Here is a 25256-nt window from a genome sequence, read left to right as displayed (position 1 = left end):
AAAAATGTAAATGAAGAAGAAAATGCGCTCCTTATGCTCCTGCTCATTGAACAAAACATGTGCATCGAAATGTTTGTTCATCCTTTGCTTCTTCTTTTACTTTTTTTTTAAAATTCATTTCCTCATTTTGTTTTTTTAAAGAGAAAAACTGCCAGACTAGAACCTAACTCGATTGAAGAGGAAGAGACTTTTGAAGTTGAGATTGAGGAATAATCATGTGATTTTGAACGTAGTGACAAATCAAATGACGAGTCTGTTGATGTTGATGAGGCTAAAATTGAGGATGTTGCTACTTTTTTTAGAACACTAAAAACACCAATTGTATTGTCAGGCTGTTTGATGATTTCGTTGATTTAGATGCTCTATTTCCCTTTCATACTAAAAGTTTCAATACAAATCAAGTAGAAATATTTTACTATGTTACTTCAATTGATATTGATTCATTTTTTTTAACTAAGATCATTCTTACTCCCTCAGTTACTCAAGATAAGATTGTTCCTAACACTTAGGGTATTCTTGATGTTAGAGTTAATGTTGGAGCTACTTCAATTGTTGAGGTTGTTCATGATGTTGGAGTTAATGATGGATCTACTCCGAGTATTAAGGTTGTTCATGATGTTGGAGCTATTATTGTTAATGTTAGAGTTACTCCAATTAATCCTTGTGCTTTTTCCTCCCTAGTGCTAGAACACAAAAGTCCAAATTGAGCAGAGTGGTAGGAAAGTTGACTTTCATTGTTTTCAAGTTTCATCAAAGCATGTGGAATGCTTGGAGCATGTTTTTAGTATAAAGGGGGAATTTTGGAGTACTTCCCCTTTAAAGAACGTAAATGACATTTGTTTCATGATGGAGGTGTTGGGTATAGCTTTAGTGATTTTCCATGCTCCATTGATGAGTTCTTCACCAGAGAAATTGCAACTGATGTTATAGTGTTTTAATGACGCTTGTAACACTGATTCAAACTTAAATGCCTTAATAATTGTAGATCTAGAGCCATAGCTTTTCTTGAAATGGTCATTGGAAAATGAGTTAAAAGACATTACAACAAAGATAGCTTCACCAAGAAAGCATGATGTTTTCTTTATGGAGTAAAACTAGATGTCATTACCAATATTAAAGATAATAACTCTTGTCTATGAAGTATGTAGTTGGCTAGGCTTTTGCTTCTCTTTTCTTTTGAAAGCTCGTTTGAGCTAATACTTTGCTATTGATATATCATATCTCTTTTTCTTTTTGCAATAACAATAATGTTATACGCATGTTGAATACTTATTTACATTTCACATTATTGTATGCAATCAAATAAGAACTCTCAACTTTACATCAGGAAGATTACCTCTAACTTGACGTGAAGGAGATTAATTCAACCCTTTAAATAAGTGTAAAAGTTACGACTAATTTGTGAGTAATAGGCTAGGGCCTAGAAATGAGCGATAAAGCTTGTGGCCAATAGTATAACATAATTACAGCTTTGTCAAATAATGAGCGATAAAGCTAGTGGCTGGAATATAAATGATGAATTATGATTAAAGAATGAGTGATAAAGCTTACAACCAATAGAAAAAATATCATTGCAACCAAAATATGGGTGATAAAGCTTGAGACTAAAGTAAGAATGACGAGCTATGGTCAAAGAATAAGCGATAAAGCTACCAGCTGAATATGAATTTTTTGTCTTTTCAAATGTCAAATTGCAATTCATAAAGTAATGAAGAGTCAAAGTCTTAGAAGTATCATACATGAATGGGTTGCAAGTTGTTTTAAACCTTGTTGTTCTCAATCAATAACTCTCTTACTATCGTTTTCTTGCGAAATATTCTACATAAGTCTATATATTTAAGAAGTGAATGACTAATTATTCGATGATAGTCACAATACTTTAGATTGGACTTGTCTTTTATTGTTGGTGGTCGTGTAATATATGGCAAGTTCGTTTTTCCATCCCTAATCCACTCATCAGGGGCAGACCTAGTAATTTTTTTAAGTGGTGTCATAACTAAATCTACTTTGACTTGGAGTCTTTGACCCCACTCCTTACAAAATTGTAAAAAAATTAGTGAGTTCATTAGCATCATTAACTACATAAAACTCTTACATAAGTAGTATAATAAGTAGGGATTTTTAGCACTTCAGTAGTGTCATCTAACACCACTCCACTCTATGTCCATCCACTCCTACCACTCACGGAGAAGTGCTTTCATTCTATGTAGTGGAACTATTCATATCTTCCAATAACACAAAGTTTTTCAATAAGTTTTTACCTAATGCAATCACTCTTTCCCAATTGAGTCGTCAAAATGTAAAAAGGGTTCTTGTGATATGGAGAATAAGTGTTGCAAACAAGTAAAATGATGTATCGAAGGCAACATAGAGGAAAATGGAAGCAGTTCCTAAAGTATTAAGTGTCGTGGTAGGCATAATATAATGTAAAAGAAAATTAGAGAGAAAAGTTGGAGAGAAAAACTCTGGAAAAGTGAAGATCCCTCAAATGAATTGTGAAAGCTCTATATATAATGTTAGAAGTGGTAGTAATCCAAGAATAGGTTTTAACACGCGTAATGAATGACATTATTATAAAGAACTTGAATGTGAGTAACCATTACTATAACCCATCATGTAGATATTAAAATGGTGATTCTATTACATACAATAAGTAATGGTTAGAAACTCATTATATAACCGTTGAAGTAATTGGGTGTAATAAGACTTGTTATCGAGTTGAAGGTAATAGAGAAGAGGTATACGTGAAAAACTATGTGAGAACTCGTTAAGAGACAAGGGTATACGTGAACACGTACAAGAAAAGAAGGTGTACGTGAATAAGTACTTGAAAACAAGGTAAGAGGGAAAAATACTTATAGTTTGGGAAATGTTAAGAGGAAGACCCTTTAACTATCTCCATATTTAAGCTACTAAGCCAAACTCTCTAGAACATCTTAAAATGAAAGTAACCCGTGAGTCATGCCACTTATTCCAGGTTGCTTTCACTGCTATATGTGTGAAGTGGTTATTCTATACAAAGTAGTTCTTTTACTTGCATTAGTCGTTCTGTATGGAGTAGTACTCCATTTATTTTAGTTGTTCTACATGAAGTAATACTTCATTCATTTTAATTGTTCTACATGAAGTAGTGTTTCACTTGTTTTTACTTGTTCTTGCATAAAGTAGTGCTTCACTTGTAAAGGTTGTTCTCATATTCTCTGCACAACATTACGCTGTAAAACAATTCTTTAAAGAATAAATAGTAATCAAAATCAACTATTTACAAAGACCAACCCTTGAAATGGATTTGTTGAAAAAAAGAATTAGCAGATTATTTTTCCATTTTAAAGAAATTCCAAAGCTTATACTTCCAAGTTGATTAATTAAATTGTTATTTGTTTTTGAATTTCTTGTCTTAATTTTCAACATGAAATTGTGTGTAAATTTTTGACACACCTAATGGGACAATCTTTGCCACAAATAGCAAATTCTCAAGTTTTCTTGAATTCAAAAACTAAAAGAAGAAATTTTTGCAGCATCACTTTGCCAAAGTTAGTATAATAAGTTGTGTTTCTTGTGAAAATTATGAAAATAAATATCAAAGAAAAAGATGACCAAATTGCTTTCATGTTGAAGAAAATATAAGGTTTAAATGAAAACAACCAAGTTGTTCCAAACCAAAAAAAAAAACATTAAATTCTTCAAGAAAATGGTGAAAATTCCTTCAAGGCACCTATTGGAGATCCTCAAAAAGTTTTTTTTAATCAACTTAAATGAATTCATCAAAGAAGCTATCAAATAACAAGTTGAAAGTGTCACTCAACCTTATTCTCATAAGATTGATGGCAAGAAGATGTGAGAAAAATGATTAACCACTAAAGTTCCAATAGTTTGACGATAAAGGAAACCAACCCTCTTACATACTTTGTTGAAACTTTCACTAATGTTGGCACCAATGGAGATATTACGATGAAGTAGAACAATTGACAATTGTGAACAATAAGAGTGTGAATTCCCCTATCACTTCTACAGTTGTTGTCATGTAGTTAGCATGACTGAACTCGCAATGTCATGTCAATGAAGATGAGCTTATGATTATTTGAGTATCAATTGCAAGAAACGATTATTTGAATCATCTAACCCTCAAAACTTGTATCTAAGAGATGAATTGGGGTTTACGTTGCATTTTTCAAAATATTAAGCCTAAGACCTTCGAAGATTTAATTACTCATACACATGGCATGGAGTTAACCATGTTTATTGTTGAAAATCAAAGACTTCCTTTTCAAAAGCCAAATAAAGGTAGGGAGAACCAAGACATTCACAAAAAGGGATAAACATTGACTAATAAGGGTGAAAACTAACAAGCTATGATTGTGAACACCAAGCCCTTCAAGATGTTCACCAATTCAAAGAAATCTCAAAATTGAAGACTTACATAAAGGCTTATTATAAGAAGTTAATTGGAGGATATGAAAAATTTCATGAAGTCTAAAGGGAAGGAAAATGAGAAGAATGAAGGTGTTGAATCATTTATCAATGTGACTTTTGGTAGTGATGAGGAAGAGGTTGAAGTTTTGATGGTGCAAGAGGAAAAAAAAAAGATACAAGAGATATATGAGCTTTTGATTCTCCATGTTCCCAACATATTTGCACAAGGAAAGAATGGGTTTCAAAGCTTGAGAAGTAAGAGAAACCAATTTACATGGCTAATGGTAGTGAAGACAACACTTGGGAATGTAAGGTATGAGCCAAAGTTTTCAAGAATTTGATTTCTCTTGGAAAGTTAAATAATCTATGTTATGGATATTCTATTTAAGGTGGAGATTTGAAGATTATAGATAGTTTAATGATTGTGATTAAAGAGATGAAGAATTCGAAAAATTTGCATGAGTTGATTGGAAGCACAATTAAGGGAGATGGGTTGATCTTTTCATATCAAGTTGAGAAAGTGAATGTGAATTTCATTAACAACAAAGCAAGTCACCTTTGCGAGCTTGGTGAAAAGGTAGAGTTATTAGCTCAAGTGGAGTACATTTGAGAAAGGTAAGATTGTTGGGTTTTTTTTTTTTTTATTTGGTAAAGTTACTTGCTAATTAAATAAATTTAGAAATTTTTTTGGTACTCAAAAATAGGTTATTATACTTTGGTTAAATATGAACTTGTTTGTCTTTGCTTTTTTTATTTAATTTAACAATTATTGTGAAACTCTTATGAAAAATAATAACTTTTAAAATTAAATTAAAACTATTTGATAAGTTTACTTATATAAATTTTTTTTTATAAATAAGTTGTTTAACAAAACAACTTATATAAGTTCTAATTTTGATTTAAATTATCATAAAGGAAGAGGAGAATGAGATCAATCAAGAGAGAGAATATTTTTTGAAAGGGTAACGTTATGATTACTTTTAATAGATGAAGACATTTTTGAAACAAAAAGAAAATTTTTTGTAAAAAGTTGACATATTTTTAGAAGAAGAGAAGAAAAAATTACTCTAGAGCTTTTTCTAAAGTTTTTTTTTAGATTTTATTCTTTAAAAAATTATTTTTTTTAATGTTTCTCAAAATCTTATTTAGCTAGATTTCTATTTATAAGAGATAAATAAATTAAAAAAAAGTCGATCAATCATACACTATATATTATTTTGGAGAGTTGTAAGATATCCTAGGAAAATGTGAGAGAGACTCTTGAGTTTTGGGTATTTGAGATAGTTAGAGAAATGGGAAAAAAGATATAATTATAATCTTGAAAAATTGTTAAATTGTGAAATTTTTACATAATGAAAAGTTTTGTTTTTTATTGTATAGTTGTTATAAAAATAAAAATAAGTCTAATTCATAACCGCGACCAACCAAGCATAAGATTTCCATCTAAATCATGAAAGTGAAAATTAAAAAATAGTTTAAGGCGGATTAAGATGGGATGAGACAAAGCAAAGAAGTGAAGTGACATGCCTAATCCAACTAAGCCTTGTCGCCACATGTGAAAAAACAGTACAACTTCGAAACAAAACAAAGTTGACAAGCCAAAGCAAAGATCTACACTTGGACAAACACCCACATCACTTCTCCACCTAGCAGGCCCCCATATTTATTAAGTTATAACCACGGCATCTCAGTCTTTATTAGGCAGAGTTTAGACCTTGGAAGCATTCATCCTTCCCAATTTGTCAAACTTCGACCAGAGCGTTGAATAATAACCCAAAATCTCCAATCACTCGCAACTCCGCCCCACTCTCTTCAGGTAACTGCATTCATCTCTCGTTTGCTCTTTACATTTTCTTCTTCTTGGTTTTTGTTGCTTCCTATATTTTTTGACTTCAGGGTTATGCTCCATTTGTTGGTAGTTTTTATTTATTTTTTAAGTAGAATATCAGATCTGTTCTTTGCCAATGTGAATTCTGACTAATACCCAGATTTACCCTTTTGTTTTTTGCTTGAATTATTATCATTTTTCATTCTTCTGCTTTGAACATTGCCATTTTCATGTAGCGTTTACTTATAACTCACTGCCTTGTTGCGTGCAATGCGCTGATGCAGATTCGTCCTTTGGATATCTGAGGGATTTATGATCTATTGACTGAGGTTTTGCAATAAATGGTATTCTTGACTCGCTGTGATTCTATACTGTATAGCTGCAAATTCGTGCGATTTAATGGAATTGATGTGATTTCTTTTTTCATCCAAATGTTGCTATAGATAGCATCATTTAAATTACTTGAGTTGTGGCTGTGAGAAGGCAGGATTTCGTATTGCATGGTAAAAGATGAAGCGCATTTCGCCACTCTTCTTGGCACTTTTAGTCCTAGGATTTCTCTTTGCAACATATAATTTGTTGATTATGATAATACACTACAAGACCTCAAGTTCAGAAAATTGGGATTCATCCGATCCTATTATTGGAATGCATGAGAACTTAAAAGAAGGTGGGGATTCTAACTCAAAGTACCATGTTGCTCTCACAGCAACTGATGCTCCCTATAGCCAATGGCAGTGTCGCATTATGTATTATTGGTACAAGAAGGTAAAAGATATGCCCAGATCAGATATGGGAAAGTTTACTCGAATTTTGCATTCAGGGAAGCCTGATAGTTTGATGGAGGAGATTCCAACTGTTATTGTTGATCCTCTTCCGGAGGGTTTAGATCGGGTGAGTCTTCTGCTGCTTAATGTTTCAGTTCTTCATAAATTTCCTTTTAATTCTGTTTCTGGTTGTAAATTTTGAACATTTATAATTGAATGAGCGGTCTGCATTATTTTATATCAAAGTGAAATTTTGTTTATATGTTGTGTTCTGTAAAATGGATAATAAATTCAGGCAAGGTAACAGATGTGTTTTGGTGTGCTAAAATATCAATTAAAAGATGCACGACAGCTTCACTTACTCCATCAAGTATGATACCTGAGCTAGAAGCATGGAGGAAAGCTGCAAATATTATTGTCTCATTTTTTTTTTTGGTAATCTCTTGATTATTGACTTTTCTTTAAATGGATTTAATCTTTGCATATTTTACCAAAGGTTCACTTAAGTCAACTAGCTTAGCATCATTTTCAAAGTATTGGATGGGCAGGAACAAACAACTAAAATGATAGATGTTAAATATATTTTTGTAAACTCTACAGATATAATCAAGCTCATCCAAAATGTGTTGGTGTGAGTTTAAGATGTTTATAAAGATTTTCGCTTGAATTTTATTGTTAGAGTGAATCCTCCATCAGCACCAGTTGAAACTTGAAAGACACAAGCTGAAGTAAAGCACCTTCTTGTTTCAATAAAATTATTCTTAATTCTGTCTTGATGTTGTGTTCAGGGTTATGTTGTCTTAAATAGACCATGGGCTTTTGTGCAATGGTTGGAAAAAGCAACAATTGATGAAGAGTGAGTTTTTTTTAACTGATAAGACCATTTGTGTTTTCCACTCTTCCTTTACATGATCTGAAAGTTACTGCATTTTATGACTGATGCAGATATATTCTAATGGCAGAACCTGATCATGTATTTGTAAATCCTTTGCCTAACTTAGCTCATGGAGACCATCCAGCAGGGTTCCCTTTTTTCTACATTAAGCCAGCTAAACATGAGCATATTATTAGGAAGTATTATCCCAAGGAGAAGGGTCCTGTGACAGATATTGATCCAATTGGAAATTCTCCTGTGATTATTAGAAAGGTAGAACTTTATGGTCATGGTAGCTTGTGTGGCACATTTGATCTGAGCATAAATTACTATTCAATTACTTTTGACATGATAACATTACTTGTTATTTATAAAAATTTAAAGTATAATTCCTTGTGAGCCTCATTGTCATTGGTTGCAACCAAATAGTTTAATATGTTTGTATGTTTTATATGCCTTAGTCTGCACTGGAGGAAATCTCACCTACATGGATGAATGTTTCTTTAAGAATGAAAGATGACCCTGCAACTGATAAGGCATTTGGATGGGTGCTAGAAATGTGAGAAGTATTTTTTTTAATTGTCTTAATAATATTCTTTTCGCTGAATGGCCTTTTGACATGGTTGACCATTCAATTGGACTTAGGTATGCATATGCTGTGGCATCAGCACTGCATGGTGTGCGGCACATACTTCGTAAAGACTTCATGCTCCAGGTTTTAATTGAAACATAATGAGCCTTATTTTTCTCCCTCAATGACCTTTAGCCACCAGTTGAAATTTAACTTCCATCTCTGTTTGTTATCAGCCACCATGGGATTTGGAAGTAGGGAAGAAGTTTATAATCCATTATACTTATGGATGTGACTACAATTTAAAGGTACAATCATACAAGGATCTCTCTCTCTGTCCCTCTGTCTCTCTAATTTATTGTTTTTGAAGTATAATGTGTAATCAGTGATTTGTTTACCGCTTCGAGATGAAATTTTACCTTTCTAGACATATTTTGTACCACAAGTTCACTTTGATTTGGCATTACAGGGAGAATTAACATATGGAAAGATTGGAGAATGGCGTTTTGACAAGAGATCATATCTTAGTGGGCCTCCACCAAGAAACCTCTCTCTGCCCCCTCCAGGTGTACCTGAAAGTGTGGTAAGTTCATCAATAAGTTTCATTTCTTTGGGGTCCATTAGGGAAAACATAAACACAGGCCACCTGGTAAATATAGAAGCTGATGGATTGATCATTGAGTAAAAAGAATTCAAACTAAGCCTAAGTGAATTTTTCATTATTTACTGTGCACAACAACAGGACCTGGTAATGGCTGTAATCAGTGTCTCACTGAGTACTGGCCAATTAATTGATTTTGTATTGTTATACTCAGTTCAATCTATGTTGCAGATTTTTCAATCTTCATGGTCTAGACTGAACATTATGTGGGATATTTATAATTCTTATTTCAGCATAATTTTCCTCATATTAACTTTAGTTATCAACTCAATGTGATGGCCAATTGATGACATTAAGTTGGTGATGATAGATGCCGGAAGTACTAGTGAGTGGTGGTTTGGTACTAATATTCTGCCATTGCCTATAGAAGCAATAGCAGAATCAGCCGATCACCCTAATGTTCTGCCATTGGCTTTACTTCATTAGGACAGTTTTCCCAGTCCCTGAAGCCTATTTAAATAAGCTCACCAAATTAAATAGTTTTCTTGACATAAACTTTTGGGTTTTAATTTATGTAATTTTTATCTTTCTCTCTCCAGTCTTGAATCTAATCATTGCAATTTCTGTAGGTGAGGCTTGTAAAGATGGTGAATGAGGGTACTGCCAATATTCCCAATTGGGACACTTTAAATCGTGGCTGAGATCTAATCTAATTAGTCTGTGCATCCGTTCTCTTACTGATATCAAGCTCCTTCAAAAGAGAGTTATCAACACTAAATACAGGTAGTGAGACAGCAGTATATATAGAGAAGGATATGTTTACAAGTTAAATGAGGGATATATCATTTTTTACACTTCTTATTATAACCATGAATGCCTACTAATATTTTTTGTGTACCTCTTAAGCATGATGTCTATTTATTAAATTTTTCTTGTGAAGTTTTGCTGACTGTAAATCAAATATACCTTTTGAAATTTTAATTAGTTATGTTGGCAATACAAATCAGTGGGTGATGACAATCTTTTTGCCTGATCAATGAGGCATTGGGGGCATAAATACTAAGCTTTCACTATGCTAGCAAGCATAGCGATTCTTTCTTTCTTTCAAAGCACCTAGACCTACGCGAGGAACAAGCATGACAGTGCTTCTGTAGGTACCTAATTGGTAGAGAAGAGGGGTTGAAAATGGTCATTTTCTTTTACCTAGTCCCACATTGGTAAAGTTTCATGCATATAGGATTACACAGAGAAATATATGGATAATAGCCATGTCTGTTCAGTGTTCGGATGAGTCTAGGTTGCAGTTCCATTCCAATGAAAGATGTTTCGGTGTTTATAGAATGTTCATGGCGTATGTCTGATTTACACATAGGTTTGATTAGGTTGTGTCCTTATGGATGCCTTTCTTATGCATAGTAAATTGCCAGGTCTAAGATGATGCTTATAATGTTTGAAAAAGCCTTTGCATATTTAACTTAAACAAAATCAAGCTCATGCAAATTAGACAAACGCCTCTGTATAATACAAAGGAGTTTGTGTTATCTCTAGCTTTCTCCAATTTTTGTATATATATAAAAGAACCATTGCTATATTTCTTCACATTTGTTTTGCTTTATCTCCTAAGTATGTATAGACTTCTCCTTATGGGTGTGGAGATGAAGGTTGAGATGATCTTGTAGTTAGGGATGGCTTCATTTGAACAATTTGTTCTCCATCAACACCCATTTTCTTAGCAGAACGTCCAGCGTCAAAGAATCGTTTAACAGCATCTTCCATGTACTCTTTCCCTTGCTCGACGCTCATTTCCTTTCCTATCTCGTCTGGGTAACTTGTGAGGATATGATCTCCCTTGAGCACCGCCGCCAGCTGCAGCAGCTCTTGCTGGAACTCGCTAAGCTTGGCCTCTTCATTTGCCTCACCTTGCCTGATCCTCGCCGGAGTTGGGAGTTGTTCTGTTCACATAGTAATTTTTAACACTTTCAAATGTGAGAGCACACAAATCCGTATATTGGGTTTAACTGACTGTTTATTGGGTGACGACTGTAGTGTATGAAACTGGAGGTGCACGACAAGTGCACCATAGATTTTATGATTGTTGGACTTTTGAGCTCTTATCTTGGTTGTTCAGGCTCTAGCCAGCCAGTTCCCTTCCCCCTTCTCTCTCTTCTTTTCCACTCTTTATCTATCCTCCATTTTTCTTTCCCTTATCCCTCTTTTCAGCTTCTGCTTTGGGCAGCTTTTCCCAGTGCTACTTTCTTCTTCCCCCTTCTCTAATCCTATTCCCAACTCTCTCTCTCTCTCTCCCTTCCCATTCCTTTTCTTATTTCTGTCTCAGCACTAAACCCATGAACAACCAAGACTAGAACTGGCAAATCTTAAAAATAATAAAGCTGTTGTGCATCACAAATTTGGCACACTATAGTCTCTACCTTGTTTATAGTGTTATAAAAATGTTACAAGTTAGATGAAGACAAACTAGTTTAGTACACTTTTACCTTTCAGCACGTGAATGCTAGTATAAACAAAGTTATATTCATGGGTTCATGGTAGTTAGGACCAAAATCAAACGGTTTATTGCTTAAAAGTTAAAGGTAAGTTATGTTAAGTTTCTTTGTCTTCTTGTAAGTTTTTTAAGACTATTACTTACCATAAGTTAAAAAGTAAGGTGCTTTAAGCTTCTTTGTCTTAGAATTCTTCTAATTTGTAATCTTTCTATTCTATTCATCACCACATCAGTTAAGGTTAAGGTGTGTTAATTGTTTCTATCTCCTTTTCACTTGTAACCTTTTTGTGTTATTCCTAGAAAATTTATTACGTAAAGAATAGGTGTCTAAACTCTTTTTTTCTTTCCTTCCTACCTGTTTTAATCCCCTTGTCCAGTAACAAGTTAAATTGTCTAATGGCTGGCTCATCACATTTTGCAGCATATAAACCAGATGTTACCTGTCCAAACACTATTGAACTAATAACTTTTTAATTCTAAATCACACAATTTTTAAAATCTTAAGTTCATATTGGTAATAATGATTGACTTCAATCTTTATATAAATTTTAACAATCACATTCACATTCAATTTGGGATAAAGTATCATAATCTCACCAACTATGGACAAATGCTTTAATGCCAATTTCTAATAATCCAACCCAAACACCACTGGTCTAATAATTTTTCAAACCTAAATAACGTATCTCTCAAAAGTTTAAATTAAAATTAATAGTAATGATTTAAATTCGAATATAAGTTTTAATAATCACATTAACATCAATCTCACAATCAAAGTCAACTCTACAAGTCCAAGACCTTACTAGCACAATGAGGAAGCTCACTGAACTAGCACATACTCTGATATCAATTGTAATGATCTAAATCCAAACATTACTAGTTCAACAACTTTTAAACATAAATCACGATATTAAAAAACTTAAACTCAAATTATTAATAATAATTGATTTAAATATTTATATAGACCGTAATAATCGTGTTGCAAAAAACTTTTTTTTCGTCACCTTGGAGCGTAACATAAAATTTTGTTGTTAAATATCTTTCTTTTAGTGCTCTAGCAGTAACATATGGAGAACCTCACTAGAACAATTCCCCGTTACTGTAGGCCTAATATGAGTTTTCAGTGTTCGGCTGCATTGACTAAGAGCAAGTATTAGTAGAGGGTTGAGGCGGCTGACCTGGACAATCAGTTCTGGGCTCTGTCCGAGTTTGGACAATCGATTCAAAAGTGCCAGCCCATTCGTCCCTCTTGGTCAGGAATGGAGAGGACAGGTTGAAGACCTTCTTCACTGTTGCTGGAATTGATGAGTGCTCAAATTCTGAAGTTGGAAATGGTCTTCCGCTTGGCCCATGAACAACTGCATCACATATCAATCTAAACAAGTGGGCCTTCCTTGAATTGTTTAGAACATTAAAAGAGACCCATAATGGGTGATTTGAAGTTAATGAACAAAGATTTACTACAGTAACTGGTGGAGGTTTGTGGCTCACGAGGATTCCTTCAAACATTCACCTAAGTAGAAAAATAGCTAATCAATAAGCAAAAGGTCTACGGAAGTGTTCACACCATGAATCCAATACCTAGAATACAAACCAATTTGTTATAACTTTTTGAGGCCTTTCCATTTCCCTTTCACTCGTGGCTTAGCTCCAAAAGTTTTCTCCAAACTCCAAACAACTAATCCATTTCAATTTCAGCCATGCAACCCTCGAGATAACTTTAAGGCCTCAACATCATCTTCACCAACCACATTCAGCACACAAATGTCGTTGGCTTACTTGAAGAAAAGGTACAAAAGGAGCTCCATTTCATTCTACTTTTAGGTTTGCTTAGCTTGCTTCACCATTTTAACAAAAGATTTCACCGACTATTTTGACAATGACGGAAAGAGACAAATGAGTGTGGCCCGGGGGTTCTCCTTCACTTCCCCACTCTGCTTTATATCCCTTCATTAAAGTCAGTGTGAACTAGCTAGCAGCTGTTCTATCCCTATGCAAAAGGAAGGACTCCTTTTTGTAGTTGAAGGATGTCAATGTAAATATACTAGATAGTATAGGGCATATACCCTTAATGAATCAAATGTCCAACCAACCTACCCTCCTTTTCGCTTTTTTTGTTACCTGGGTTTGTAATTTTTATATTTTTTTTTCCCACAAATAGCAAATAAGGAAATTGAAAAGCAACTAAATAGTAAAGAGTGATTGAGTTCAACCCACCAGTGCCCTTATCAATCCAAGGAGAGACCATGATAGTAGGAACCCTAACCCCCAATCTATCAAACTTGAAGAAGAAAGGGTCAGGCCCCACAATCCCGTCAGGGCTAGGGACCCCACTAACAGGCGTAGCCACATGATCAAAGAACCCTCCATGCTCATCATATGTGATGATCAACAAAGTTTCATTCCACTGCGGGCTACCCCTCAATGTCTCGTACACCTCCTTCACAAACATCTGCCCTTGATACACATCGTGGGACGGATGATCGTCGTTGGCTGGGTCCAGCTTAGTGTCCATGTACCGCTGCTCCACCACAACGTAGCCCGGCAACTTACCGTCTCTTGCATGTTTTTTGAAGGTCAGACCGTAAGGACGAAACCTAAGCAAGTATTTGAGCTTCCTAAGGTTTTTGTAAAACAATGTGGCTGGTATGTTCTGGTAGTATATTCCCCATGATATTCCGGCGTCATCCAGGTTCTCGAAGATTGTTCTTTGTGGATAGCCCTTTACGAGGAGTGACGGAATGTTGCTCGTTGCTCCGGCGGATGTCGCCGAGTGGACGTAGAGACGATTTGGTTGCGTGGATGATGGCACGGAGGCGAACCACCTATTGAAAACAGCACACGTTGTTTAGAACAAATAATTAAGTTCGACATAAGGGTTGATATTTTACTTTTATATATTTTTTAAAAAATGTTGAAATTTTTTCTTACGTGTGCAAGAAAAATTAAAAAAAAAAAGAAAATAAATGTGTGAACTATAGAAAAATACTGTTATTTTCCATCCATTTATCATTCATTCTCATTAGTTGTACACACTAAATTCTAACAGGATGATACCATATAAATATGATTATATGATTAATTGCTCACTAATTATGTACCCTTGGGCCTTGGCATTAGAGAAAATAATTTCCAAAAAGGAAAAATGTTAGCATTTCTGCATAATTATTACCTGTCAAAGACAGCGAATTCTGATACAAGAGCCTTGTACACAGCAACCATTTCGGGCTCAAAACCATTCATAACACTCTGAGACATATTGGTAGATTGGTCCATGGAGTACGCTTGTTGAGCGAAGCCATTCATCGGCGGAGGGTTAGCGGAGGTATCATTGGACCCGAAAATCTGCTCCCTTGTGGCTTGAAATGAGTGACCAGGATCAGGGTCCACGAACTGAGCTTGGTTCTGGAAGAACAACTTTTTGGAGTTTGGATCAGTAGTGGACAAAGGGTTCCATTCAGTTCCGTCGACACCGTTGATTTCCGGGTTGATTTTCTTCATCCATCCTAGCATGTGATCAAACGACCGGTTCTCCATCACTAGGACGACGATGGTTTTGATTGGACTAGCAGCATGGCTAGGGCCGTGGAAGACTATAAGCAAGAAGAAGAAGATGGCTGTGTTGGCAGGTGGTAAAGGATTTTTTCTGGTGAACATTATTACAACAGGTTTTTTTGCTTGCATGAGAAAGAGAGAGGGGGGGGGTCTCAAATTTCAAGTGTGATTTGACAAATTCTGAGGCCCGTGAACTCTTTATATGTGGCTACATTTAAGGGTCAGATTTGCTTGTGCAACTGGGTTCTGTTTGTCATTTTGTTATTTCAGTTGTCTCGTGACAGATATTCCGCGTTACAGGTAAGGATAGATCTTGGTGGGATTGGAATATTGAATTTCTAATGTAAATATATTGCACCCCTTTAAGGAGAATAGTGTAACAGTTGTGCTGGCTTTGGTTTCTAAACAACACTGTCCACCCATATATACCATAAATCTAATGGATGATTAACTTGGCTTTACTTGTAAACTTCATCCATTTCTTTTATAGCATAATCTTCATCCACATGTAATTATTATTTCTTGTTAATTTTTCCCCGCACTAGTAATTAACTTAACCTTTTGTTTCTTTTTTAAGTTTTGTGTTAGTGAATGATAATAGAATTAGATTGGGATCCACTGGAAGCAAAATCTTACACCGGAGAAACATGAGGCAATCCCATGTTTGCGAAGGCCGAAGGTGCTCTTTCGGAAAAGGAGGTCAATGTTAATTCCATTCTATATTATAGTTTAGTTAAGTGACACTTCACTAGCATATATACAAATACAATATTGAAAAATAAGAAATTGATGCAACACGACAGTCGTTCCGTTTTCCAACTTTATTCCACTTGACAAAATAGGATGAAGACAACCCATTTTGTACTGTATTTTATAAGAAGCTACCCCTTTCTTTGTTTGTTTCCTTCAGCACTCATGTATTTTCTATTAATCAAATGTAATTGACTCTGATTGAATGCCTAAACATAGTTTAGCAGTAACCAACCATTGGTGGCGGACATTTAGTGTTAAATCCAGTTTTAAATATATTAGATTGATTAATCTTGAGTTTCTTTCCCATTTCTTTTCTCACCGTCAAGTTCACATTAATGAAAGCCAAATGAACAACTACTAAAATAACTTGATACCCACTTGCAATACGACTATGTACCAAAATATTTCCTCACATTCCCACGGAACATCTAGGCACGCACCTAGAATGATTTCTTTGGATGGTACAAATATTCAGATCTTCATGCACTTGATTACGCATGCAACTCATCATCTATTTCGATTCAACCAAGCCACAAACAAAATAAAGAAACTGTGCAGCGATGACCAGGGCAATGTTCTCCATAGATTTATTTCATTACAGAAGAAGAAGTTTTGAGTGAAAAGCCCAACTTCAAGAAAAGACGCTAGTTTTTGGGTTCCACATCACTCATCATCTTAGCCAGTAAAGCATAATAATAACATAAACAAGTCTTTTGACCCAGATATCAAACGTACACATCACTCATACTCACCCACACATTCTGCTACCACCATAAAATCCCCAATCCCCACTGTCCAACGACTGATATGCAGATCATACCTAGTAGACCTCTCGACTTGAGCTCTGAAGCTTATCTGCACAGAACTGGTCAAGCACATCATATTTTATCCACTGCCAGCTGCTGATTGTTAACAGCAATTCAGGCAGACCATAGGAAAGTTAATAGGATATTAAACCAAGTTTATTTGACCAACTCCTCAAGATATAGCCCCAAAACCAACAGATGATCTTATTAACACGTTCTATCTCCATTCCAAGTAACCAGTTAAGGCATTTACTCCTTACATGTTTCGCATCTTAAAGATGGTTTCCTCAATCTTCCTCCACAGATCTGGCGAAATCTGCAAAAGCAACTGTAAGAGCCACTTGTGATAAACAGGAAAACATGCATGCATGACAAAACATCTCCAAAACACCTGCAACCCAGGACCCCCACATTCTGCAGGCACATGTAAGAACAGGCATCAATGCACAAAAATGATCTAAAAATTAGTGTTACTTCTTAAAAAATGACCTAGGATACATTCACTAAGTGCATATGAACAAACAAAAACACACACACACAAACACACACAGAGGGAGGGAGAGGGAGAGGGAGTAAGTGGGAAATGATCTAAGAAAAAATAATTGAGTGCATACTCACTTGTTCAGCAGCAAGTGCCCGCTACAAGCCAAGGCCATCCATGCTCCAACAGAAACTCAACACTGACAATGCTGCAAAGTTGGAGTTGAATTTGGCAGCAGATGGATGCAGTACATTCATGGAAATCATTCTCAAGAACCTCAAGAACAAAAACAAATGCAGATGGAACAAGTTATGTGATAGAACTTTAGTAACAATTATGATCAACTACAAAATTAAGATGTACAAAATGAGTAAAAAAGTGAAGTTACCAGCTACACTTGCATATGGATCTCACACAAAATAACGACCTGTCCAGACTGATTGTCCTTGATACTGCTCAGGCAGTGAGGTAAACTGCTGGTTTCCATTCATGAGTTGCTGTTGCTGCAACTTCTGTTCATGCTGAATTTTCAGATGCTCAAGAGTATGGAAATTCTGCCAGCCTTTCTGCTTTTCCATTTGAAACTGCACTGTCGGAACCTGCTTACCAGGGAAGGGAAAGCTTACCGTTCCAGTCAAGCCATTGCTGCTGTTATTTACATACTGGGGATCTGCATGAGATGCATAATTGATGGAACTATCAAGCCCAGAGCCTTTCAATGATGATGTCAACTGATATCCATCCAACCAACTATAATCATCCATGAGTGGGTTCTCTGTTTCTGTAGCAGAAACAGATTCATTCAGTGGTTTTGGAGGAACAGGGCTAAAACCTGGTGGGGGACCAAGATGCCTAACTGGGCGGCTAACTGGATTCTTCCGCATCCCAACTTGTGAAGCTGAGGTAGTTTTAGCAGCCAAAGAATCACCAGTAACTCCAGATGACACAATAGCATCAATTCTGGATGGCATAACGGTTTCTGGCACTTTTGTCTGACTATAGTACATACCACCAGAACTAGCACTGATGGGTTGTTGGATAGCAACTGATCGTGCAGCGGGATGAGAAAGGCCTACATTATCTTGCATCTCAGGTTTTGTTAAATGCCCATTCTCCAAAAGTGTCGAACCTTTCAAGCTATTAGCCAGAGAAGTAGCTTCTTCCACTGACCACCTAGATGCATGCATCTGAACAGGCTGCAGATGCTGAGGGAATATGCTACCAACAGATACAGGCAGTAGAGGACTAGCATCAAATGTATTACGCTGGAGATGACTATCAAGAGGAACAGACATGGTACTGCTATAAAATTTGAGATCTCCAGCAGAATTACTTTGATTAAGCTTCAAAGTCTCAGAGGGGGACCAGTTTAGACCAATCACCTCAGTTCTCTTCTCACTCACAACAGGCGGCTTGAAAACAATCACTTCATCCTCATCCTCCTCTTCCCCAACCATTCTTGGTTGTGGAATTGGCTGCACAATACCAATACTAATAGTCTTCTCAGATGGGGTTTCATGCCCCACACTGTTCGTTGCCAGTGAGGTAGAAGAGGTGAATGTGACATCTTCTGAAGGCTCAACTCCAATAAGAAATTTCTTGGCTTTCGAATCAAAACAAACAGTTTCCTGATCAACCATAATGACATTAGCTAGAGCCTTCCCAGCTGCTAAAATTCTCTTGACACGGGCTTTCTTTTCCTTATCACCATCACTTACAAAAGACCGTTTCCTTGAGAAGTCCAAAATGGTGTGTGCTGGAAGAAGAGGCAAGAAACCTCGCAACTCAAAGTCCTCCCACAATGCAAGACGGTTTTCAGTTTCCCCTTCTTCATACCTGCTCATATTGAAAAAGCAGGTCTCATCTTCATCATCATCAATGCACATTGGCCTAACTGACAAGATCTTATTCAGAAAAGATATGCAATGTTTCCAGAAATGCGATCTAGTAATTGACTGTTTCTCGTCCACATCCTTGCAAGCTGCCGCAACATCTGGGCAGCAAGCCATCCATTCTAGAAAAACCAGGATAGCAGGTAAGGTGTGGCTTGAAGAAACATCCTGGAGTTGTAAACATCTCTTAACTACATGTCCCATCAATTCAAAAACGGCAGTGAACGCATTCTGAAGTAGGGCAGCACGCTGTACAATTTCAGCATATGTTTGACCTTCACTCTCCCTCTTCAGATTGTGAACTGTAAATATGAGAATAGAAACCAGCCTAACAAGAAAAAGTGCATTCTCAGCAGCATCTGTGCCAAAATTCAGTCCCTCTTCTGGTCCAGCAGAGAGAAGTTCACATAGATCACGGCTAACCAGAGTAAGAACATCTGCAAAAGTCTCCAGGCTGCACAAAAAAGCTTGATAAGAACACAACCCCAAAAAACTTAGTCAATAACAAAAGAGAATAAGTTTGTGAGAAAGTAAACCTTGTGCGTGTAAAAAGAATGCCATTTAGACGCACAAATCTAATGCAAAAGGACTTATAAGTCTCCTGGACACCAGACACTTTCTCCTTAGCAGGGCTTAATTCCATGTTGGCATCTTTAGATGCAAGTTTTGCTTCCACTTTCCCTCTACCCTTTCCTGTTAACCGCACAGCAGGCTCCTTGACCAAGAGAGTTTTAACATCCCCAGGAAGCTGTGAGCAATTATGACGATTCTGCCGAAAAGAAACATATATTTTAATACAATTTCCATAGTTGTATATATATCCCAATACTAGCATATAAATAATAAACCCACTCACCAACTGAGTTTCAAAGTCGGTAACATTAAATATACAATTATTAATCACACCCTTAACAGCGATTGAGAACAAATATTTTAAGATAAAAGTAGTAAGTTCTCAAAGTTGGATTACCCTATCAGAAGCTCACTGCCTGCTCAAAATGTAAATAAATATGTCTTCGACAGAATTAAAAATCTCCCACAACGCCATAATTAAAAAATATGATAACCATTTGACTTTATGTTATATTGTAGCTTCTGCAAATCTATGAATAATTGTGTGTACATATGTAAGACAACAAAATAACACAATTTCTTCTGTTAAAACATTTGACAATGTTTTGTTCTATAATACTCCATCACAAATCTTCATAAGCATTGTCATTAACCACTAAACCAAAAAAAGGTGGATTGATAATTTCTTCCCATCAGACCAGAAAGAAGTAGCCATCTGTTATCAGCACCTTTGCAGGAAAACACCCAAGACAAGGTTAATGGTTAGCAATTATCTACATTTTTCCAAAAAATCTTATAAGTATTGCATAAAAGATGATGCACAAATTAAAATGTTCAACCAAGCAAGCAACTTAATGTTCTAGTTAGCTACAAAAGCACGCATTACCAATCACCAATAAGACATCCAAAAGACCCCATGGTAGAGACAAGACTCTATAAAATAAGTAAATAAATAAACCCAAATGCCAAAATAGAAACTAAAATTAAAACTTAAACCTTCTCAAATGCCACAATCAAGTTATCCCTCGCAGTTGAAAAGGGGTTATCCACTGCCAAACTCCGAAAATACCGATAAACGGCCACCAGCTCATCCCCTGAATAGGACGCCAGTATAGCTAACTGAAATAAGCAGATATTTGCCCAAATAAAAAAATCAGAATTTTGCCCAAATAAAAAATCAGAATATGTTAAATAGGAAAGATTCAAGGCAAGTGCAAAAAGATTATCGGGGCATAAAAAGTTAAAGGATACTCTATTAACAGGAACAAGGAAAACAAAGATAAACCTGATGATGTGGATTCCCACTTGATGGCCAAATTGATGCAGCTTGCAAGTAGTAACTCGAAGCTGTTGCATACTCACGTGATTTAGAGTCTCCATCTCCATATAATCCTTTGTACCGAGCCAGGTCTCCCAAGTATATCAAACAACGGTGACAAGACACCAAGCCTTTTTTTATGTCAGCCGATTTCTTCCCATCTTTGTCCATAACAATTCGGCTTTCTGAATCATCAGAGAAGTACCCAAGTGGAAGTCCATACTTTGCTCTGATTTTCAAAATTAGTTCATGATAAAATCCCGTTGCCTCTGAAAGGAAAGTCTTAAACTGCAGTCTTATTTTTGTAAGACGGTCAGGTCTTGGAGCAACTTTCACACCCTGAGATGCGTTTGATCCTGCAGAAGCTAGGGCAGCACTATAATGTGCTCTTAGTTCCTCAATCCGCTTGTAATGTAACTGCCACAAAGCATATTCAATGTTGTGCTGCTCAGAAAAAGCGTGGTCCTCTAGAATTATGGCCTCATAGTTCTCACGCATCTGCTGCCAGGCATTGGGATCTGAAGGCACACGTGCCTGAGCTGATCGCCTACGATTATTTTCCAACTCTATATTCTGTACAGCGTACCAAAAATTAACTTCCATGGCCAGAAACGCAAAAGGAACCTCATTTTCTAAAGAAGAAAAAGATACCTTCTCATAAAGGCGCTGTGCGCGCTCCCTGGATGAAGGAGCAGACATTTTATCCATCTGCGCTATCATCATCCATCTAAAATATTTCGTCGAAATGCATTAAATTTGCAGAAAATGTGTACACATCATCAGCAAACAAAGTAGGCAACTTATCAGTGGCTAAAGCAAATTCAATCAATTTCAACTAAGTTAGTTGTAATAACAGTAGATGGGAAAGAATCTGATCCTCCAAATAATAAACACTTTCTATGGTAATAAAAATGCAACAGACTCCAGTAAAATAGAAGAAAGCTTACATAACTAGATTCCAAGATGATAATAGTTCAAATTTCTAACACCCAATATATAAAATGTAGACAATCGCAGTGCCCATCTCAAAGGAAAAATATTTATCAAACCATTCAACTAATTGAAAACCTATGATCAAGATTGCCAAAATCAACTAATTGAAAACAATGAGCTAGAAAGTACAATTTAAAATCTCTAATCCAGAAAGACTTTCACACTTGAATGTAGCTATCTAATAGTAATCAGCCCTCAAACGGCAGCTTCAGTCCCAAAACATCTAAGAATTAAAATCCATCCCAAACCATGTTTGGCTTACCCTCTCATGATTACTTAAAAAATAATATTTGAAAATGATTGCAAAATCTCTGGAAAGGATAATACCAAAGCTTCTTCCAACTGGCAATCAATCCATCCTTTACATCCTAAAGCTAATATTAGCCTCAAACTCGTACATTTAAAAAAACCAATCAAGACATTCTTGTTTTTCCTCGCAAAGAACTAACAGGCCCAAACATTTTACACATAAATAATCAGTAAAGGACAATAATATTTCCAAAAATTCTTTAAAGAAAATATTAAAAATAAAAAAAAACTCGTAAAATAGTCTTCCAAATAATAAAATCCCCGCTTGGTCACCGAGCTAACAGCGGAAAATCAACTCTCTCTATTATTATCCCAAATCAATTTTGAACGTATATTTTCCTTTTTCCTCTCGGAAAAATTGCCTTAAATTTGCAATTTTAAATTTTCCTTTCTTTCCTTTTCTTTTCTTTCAATTATTTCCTCAAAAGAATAATAAAAATCCATTAATTACAGATAAAAATTCAATAAACAAAAAACAAAACAGAAAAAGAAAACATCCGATCCGCAGATAGAAAAGAAGATGATTATAGTACTTACGTCTATCAATCCTCCAAAGTCTCCAGAAATAATAAATCAAATCCGAAAAATAAAATAAAGTCAAAAAAGAAAAAGAGAGGAAAAGAAAACAAAAAAGAAACTTACGTGAATCAGATCTGAAGAGACATCTCGAATTAAAGCATCGGGAAACGAATTAGAGAGAAAAATAAAAAGTTATTGGTTAGGGTTTGGTCGTTGAAATAGAGAGAGAGAGAGAGACGAGAGAGAGAAACTAAGAAAAATAAGGAGAGAGAGGTGGTTTGGTTTTGGCAGATGAGGTTAGAATTTCAATATTTCAATGTGTTTTCTTTTCTTTTCTTTTCTTTTTCTTCCGTTTTTTTATTTGTTGATCCATATCTTAGGACTCAGGTCGGCGATTTGCCAGAACGACGTCGTCTCCTTTCATACCGCTTGTTGTTTCCTTTTCGTATTTTTACCATACTAAAATAAATTTTATTTTCTTGAGGAGGCGTCATTGACGCGCTGAGAAGTCGAGTGACAGTCACTCTCCATTGTCCAACCGGAAATAAGTTAATCAAGTCTGGATAGTTGTATCCATACTTTTAGAGGTGTGCAAGTTCAAACTAAATTGAAATGAATTTGGTATTCTCGGTTCAATTATCTCGGTTAATTAAGTTTGATTAGAACTGTTTAAATGATTCAATCTTTGTTAGGAATTTTCTCATTTGAAATAATTGAATTAATCGAAGTGAGTAATACGTATATAATAATAAAGTAATTTGGGGTTTTCCTTATTTAGAGAATTAAAATATATGTTTTTCATATGTAAAATCTAAATCAAAGTATATAATATTAACTCCATAGTTTTTATTAACAATACTTTAATTAAAAGAAACAATAATATTGAGAGCAGATAATATGGGTTTGCATTTACCTAAACAACATAAGTGAGCTTTGAGTTCAAAAAACAAAACAAAATTTTTTATTTTTAAATCTTTATTATTCAATTAAAAAAACAAGATAAAAGAAAATCTCAATATGAGATCCAATAAAAAAATTCTACATCCTCACATTTTTTCCCCTTTATCTTCAGAAGTTTGGTTTTCAATAACCAAATTAAACTAACCTAAGTAGTTCAGTGTTCAATTTTTTCGATTACTATAATTACTTCGATTCGATTTCAATTTTTTTTAAAAAAAAGTTCAATTTTTCGATTTTAAGATTTCTGGAACCAATTTCATTGAATTGACCATTTGCACACCGCCAACATACTTCTAGGCTTTATCCTCTACTCATAACAATTCTTCTGCTTGTTAATTTTTGTAATTATTTTTTATTTTAAATTTTTTTATAAATGTTATAAAGTAAACGGTAATTATAACTAAAATCATATATTATTATTTAAGAAAATATATTTTATCTTAATTTTGAATATTATTTATTTTTTAAAACTAAATGTGCAAATAATAACAATAATAACCAAATAAATTGTACTTTAATTATATATATTGTTCTTTTTTTTACCAATTTTATTTTTTAAAAACAGAAACAAGCTAAATCAAACCTTCAACCTAATTAGAAAAACCCTCTAACCAACCATCATCGAAAAGACATACAAGCATCAACATTCACAACAGTCAAGTCGCAAGGGTATCAGATTTAGCTATTAGAAAAATAATACAAAAGAATAAGTAAGAAGGCTTGAGGCATGCTGTAACACATTGTCTTCAAAAAGTTGTTATCTATTATGGGGATTTACAGACGATGACTCTCTCAGACACAATAAATCTATTATAAAATGTTTTTGAAAGATGAAATCTATCTTGAAAGTACGTTCCTTTTATAAACACTAAAAAGTTGTGTCTATTGTATTTCAACTTATATATCTGTTGTGTTTCAATAGATATGTTTACTAAACAATTTTCAATAGTTATGTTTGTCAAAAACACTTTTCTTATTTTAAAAGTTATATTTAATCTTGAACAATCAAATCTAAATAAGACTTCCAATATTACAAATTATCTAAGAGAAACGTCGTTGTGGTACTTTAAGTGGAAAAATCCAATTGCAAAGGTGCCATTTTGACACTATAGGGCAACCACATCTGATCCATGGTTTGTCTTTTGGTACCTCCAATAGTCTTAGTAGGTCATCAACTCACTATTTTAATTTTTTTAAAGTTTAAACTTGATTTTTGACAATGGTAATGTTGAAAAATAAATAGTTTCGACAAACATTCTGACGAGTAAAATCAAAATTTAATTAAATATACAAGATAAAATTGTCTAATAAGTGGTGTTTGTAGACACCTCTAAAATAAAATGATAATAAAATATAAAATACAAAATAAAATTAATTAAAAAAATGAAAATGAAATGATCAATAAACAGGAACGGACTGAGCGCGTGCTCAGCCCCTTCCCTAGTCCATCATTATAAGGTAGGGAAGCCTTGAAAGGCAGTTGGGTTTTGAGAAGGAACGGTCACCTCCGGCTGCCAACCCCTCCAACCTACCAGAGCAT

General features: G+C 35.0%; 3 protein-coding genes across 5 annotated transcripts; 1 reads left to right on the top strand and 2 right to left on the bottom strand.

Annotated features, from left to right (window-relative positions):
• Positions 6070–10035, top strand: LOC18589983. The gene is made up of 9 exons (XM_018127254.1): positions 6070–6229; positions 6526–7135; positions 7797–7864; positions 7954–8155; positions 8344–8441; positions 8528–8597; positions 8690–8761; positions 8923–9036; positions 9684–10035. The coding sequence occupies exons 2-9, from the start codon at positions 6752–6754 to the stop codon at positions 9753–9755; spliced, it is 1080 nt and encodes a 359-aa protein (XP_017982743.1). The 5' UTR covers positions 6070–6229; positions 6526–6751; the 3' UTR covers positions 9756–10035.
• On the bottom strand, positions 10504–15275 carry LOC18589982 (non-specific phospholipase C2). Its single transcript, XM_018127253.1, has 4 exons — positions 14730–15275; positions 13775–14382; positions 12736–12915; positions 10504–11006 (listed from the first exon to the last, which is right to left on the bottom strand). Exons 1-4 carry the CDS (start codon positions 15239–15241, stop codon positions 10696–10698), a joined length of 1611 nt encoding a protein of 536 aa, XP_017982742.1. The 5' UTR covers positions 15242–15275; the 3' UTR covers positions 10504–10695.
• LOC18589981 (protein SMG7) lies at positions 16427–23075 on the bottom strand. Of its 3 annotated transcripts, none has more exons than XM_007015215.2 (8): positions 22880–23075; positions 21587–21662; positions 20903–21508; positions 20614–20736; positions 19581–19813; positions 17541–19498; positions 17290–17428; positions 16427–17085 (listed from the first exon to the last, which is right to left on the bottom strand). In XM_007015215.2, the coding sequence occupies exons 2-6, from the start codon at positions 21656–21658 to the stop codon at positions 17563–17565; spliced, it is 2970 nt and encodes a 989-aa protein (XP_007015277.2). In that variant the 5' UTR covers positions 21659–21662; positions 22880–23075; the 3' UTR covers positions 16427–17085; positions 17290–17428; positions 17541–17562. The 3 variants fall into 3 exon arrangements, with proteins under 3 accessions (XP_007015277.2, XP_007015278.2, XP_017982741.1); XM_007015216.2 differs by having other exon boundaries at positions 16427–16999; XM_018127252.1 differs by having other exon boundaries at positions 16427–16987.

Source organism: Theobroma cacao, chromosome 9 (genome assembly GCF_000208745.1).
Source record: "Theobroma cacao cultivar B97-61/B2 chromosome 9, Criollo_cocoa_genome_V2, whole genome shotgun sequence".
Classification (NCBI taxonomy): domain Eukaryota; kingdom Viridiplantae; phylum Streptophyta; class Magnoliopsida; order Malvales; family Malvaceae; genus Theobroma; species Theobroma cacao.
Note: the sequence above shows the minus strand (reverse complement) of the source record. Positions and strands in the feature narration are given on the sequence as shown.

Excerpts from the sequence above, each read along its gene's own strand:
- LOC18589983 (XM_018127254.1), top strand. The coding sequence starts at position 6,752 with ATGAAGCGCATTTCGCCACTCTTCTTGGCACTTTTAGTCCTAGGATTT. Across the intron at positions 7,136-7,796 it reads TTCCGGAGGGTTTAGATCGG|GGTTATGTTGTCTTAAATAG; the intron begins GTGAGTCTTCTG and ends TGTTGTGTTCAG. Across the intron at positions 8,762-8,922 it reads GATGTGACTACAATTTAAAG|GGAGAATTAACATATGGAAA; the intron begins GTACAATCATAC and ends TTGGCATTACAG.
- LOC18589981 (XM_007015215.2), bottom strand. The coding sequence starts at position 21,658 with ATGATGATAGCGCAGATGGATAAAATGTCTGCTCCTTCATCCAGGGAG. Across the intron at positions 19,814-20,613 it reads TGATTGTGGCATTTGAGAAG|AATCGTCATAATTGCTCACA; the intron begins GTTTAAGTTTTA and ends TCTTTTCGGCAG. Across the intron at positions 19,499-19,580 it reads ATTCTTTTTACACGCACAAG|CCTGGAGACTTTTGCAGATG; the intron begins GTTTACTTTCTC and ends TTTTTTGTGCAG.
- LOC18589982 (XM_018127253.1), bottom strand. The coding sequence starts at position 15,241 with ATGCAAGCAAAAAAACCTGTTGTAATAATGTTCACCAGAAAAAATCCT. Across the intron at positions 12,916-13,774 it reads TTGGATTGATAAGGGCACTG|TTGTTCATGGGCCAAGCGGA; the intron begins GTGGGTTGAACT and ends TATGTGATGCAG. Across the intron at positions 11,007-12,735 it reads GCCCAGAACTGATTGTCCAG|AACAACTCCCAACTCCGGCG; the intron begins GTCAGCCGCCTC and ends CTATGTGAACAG.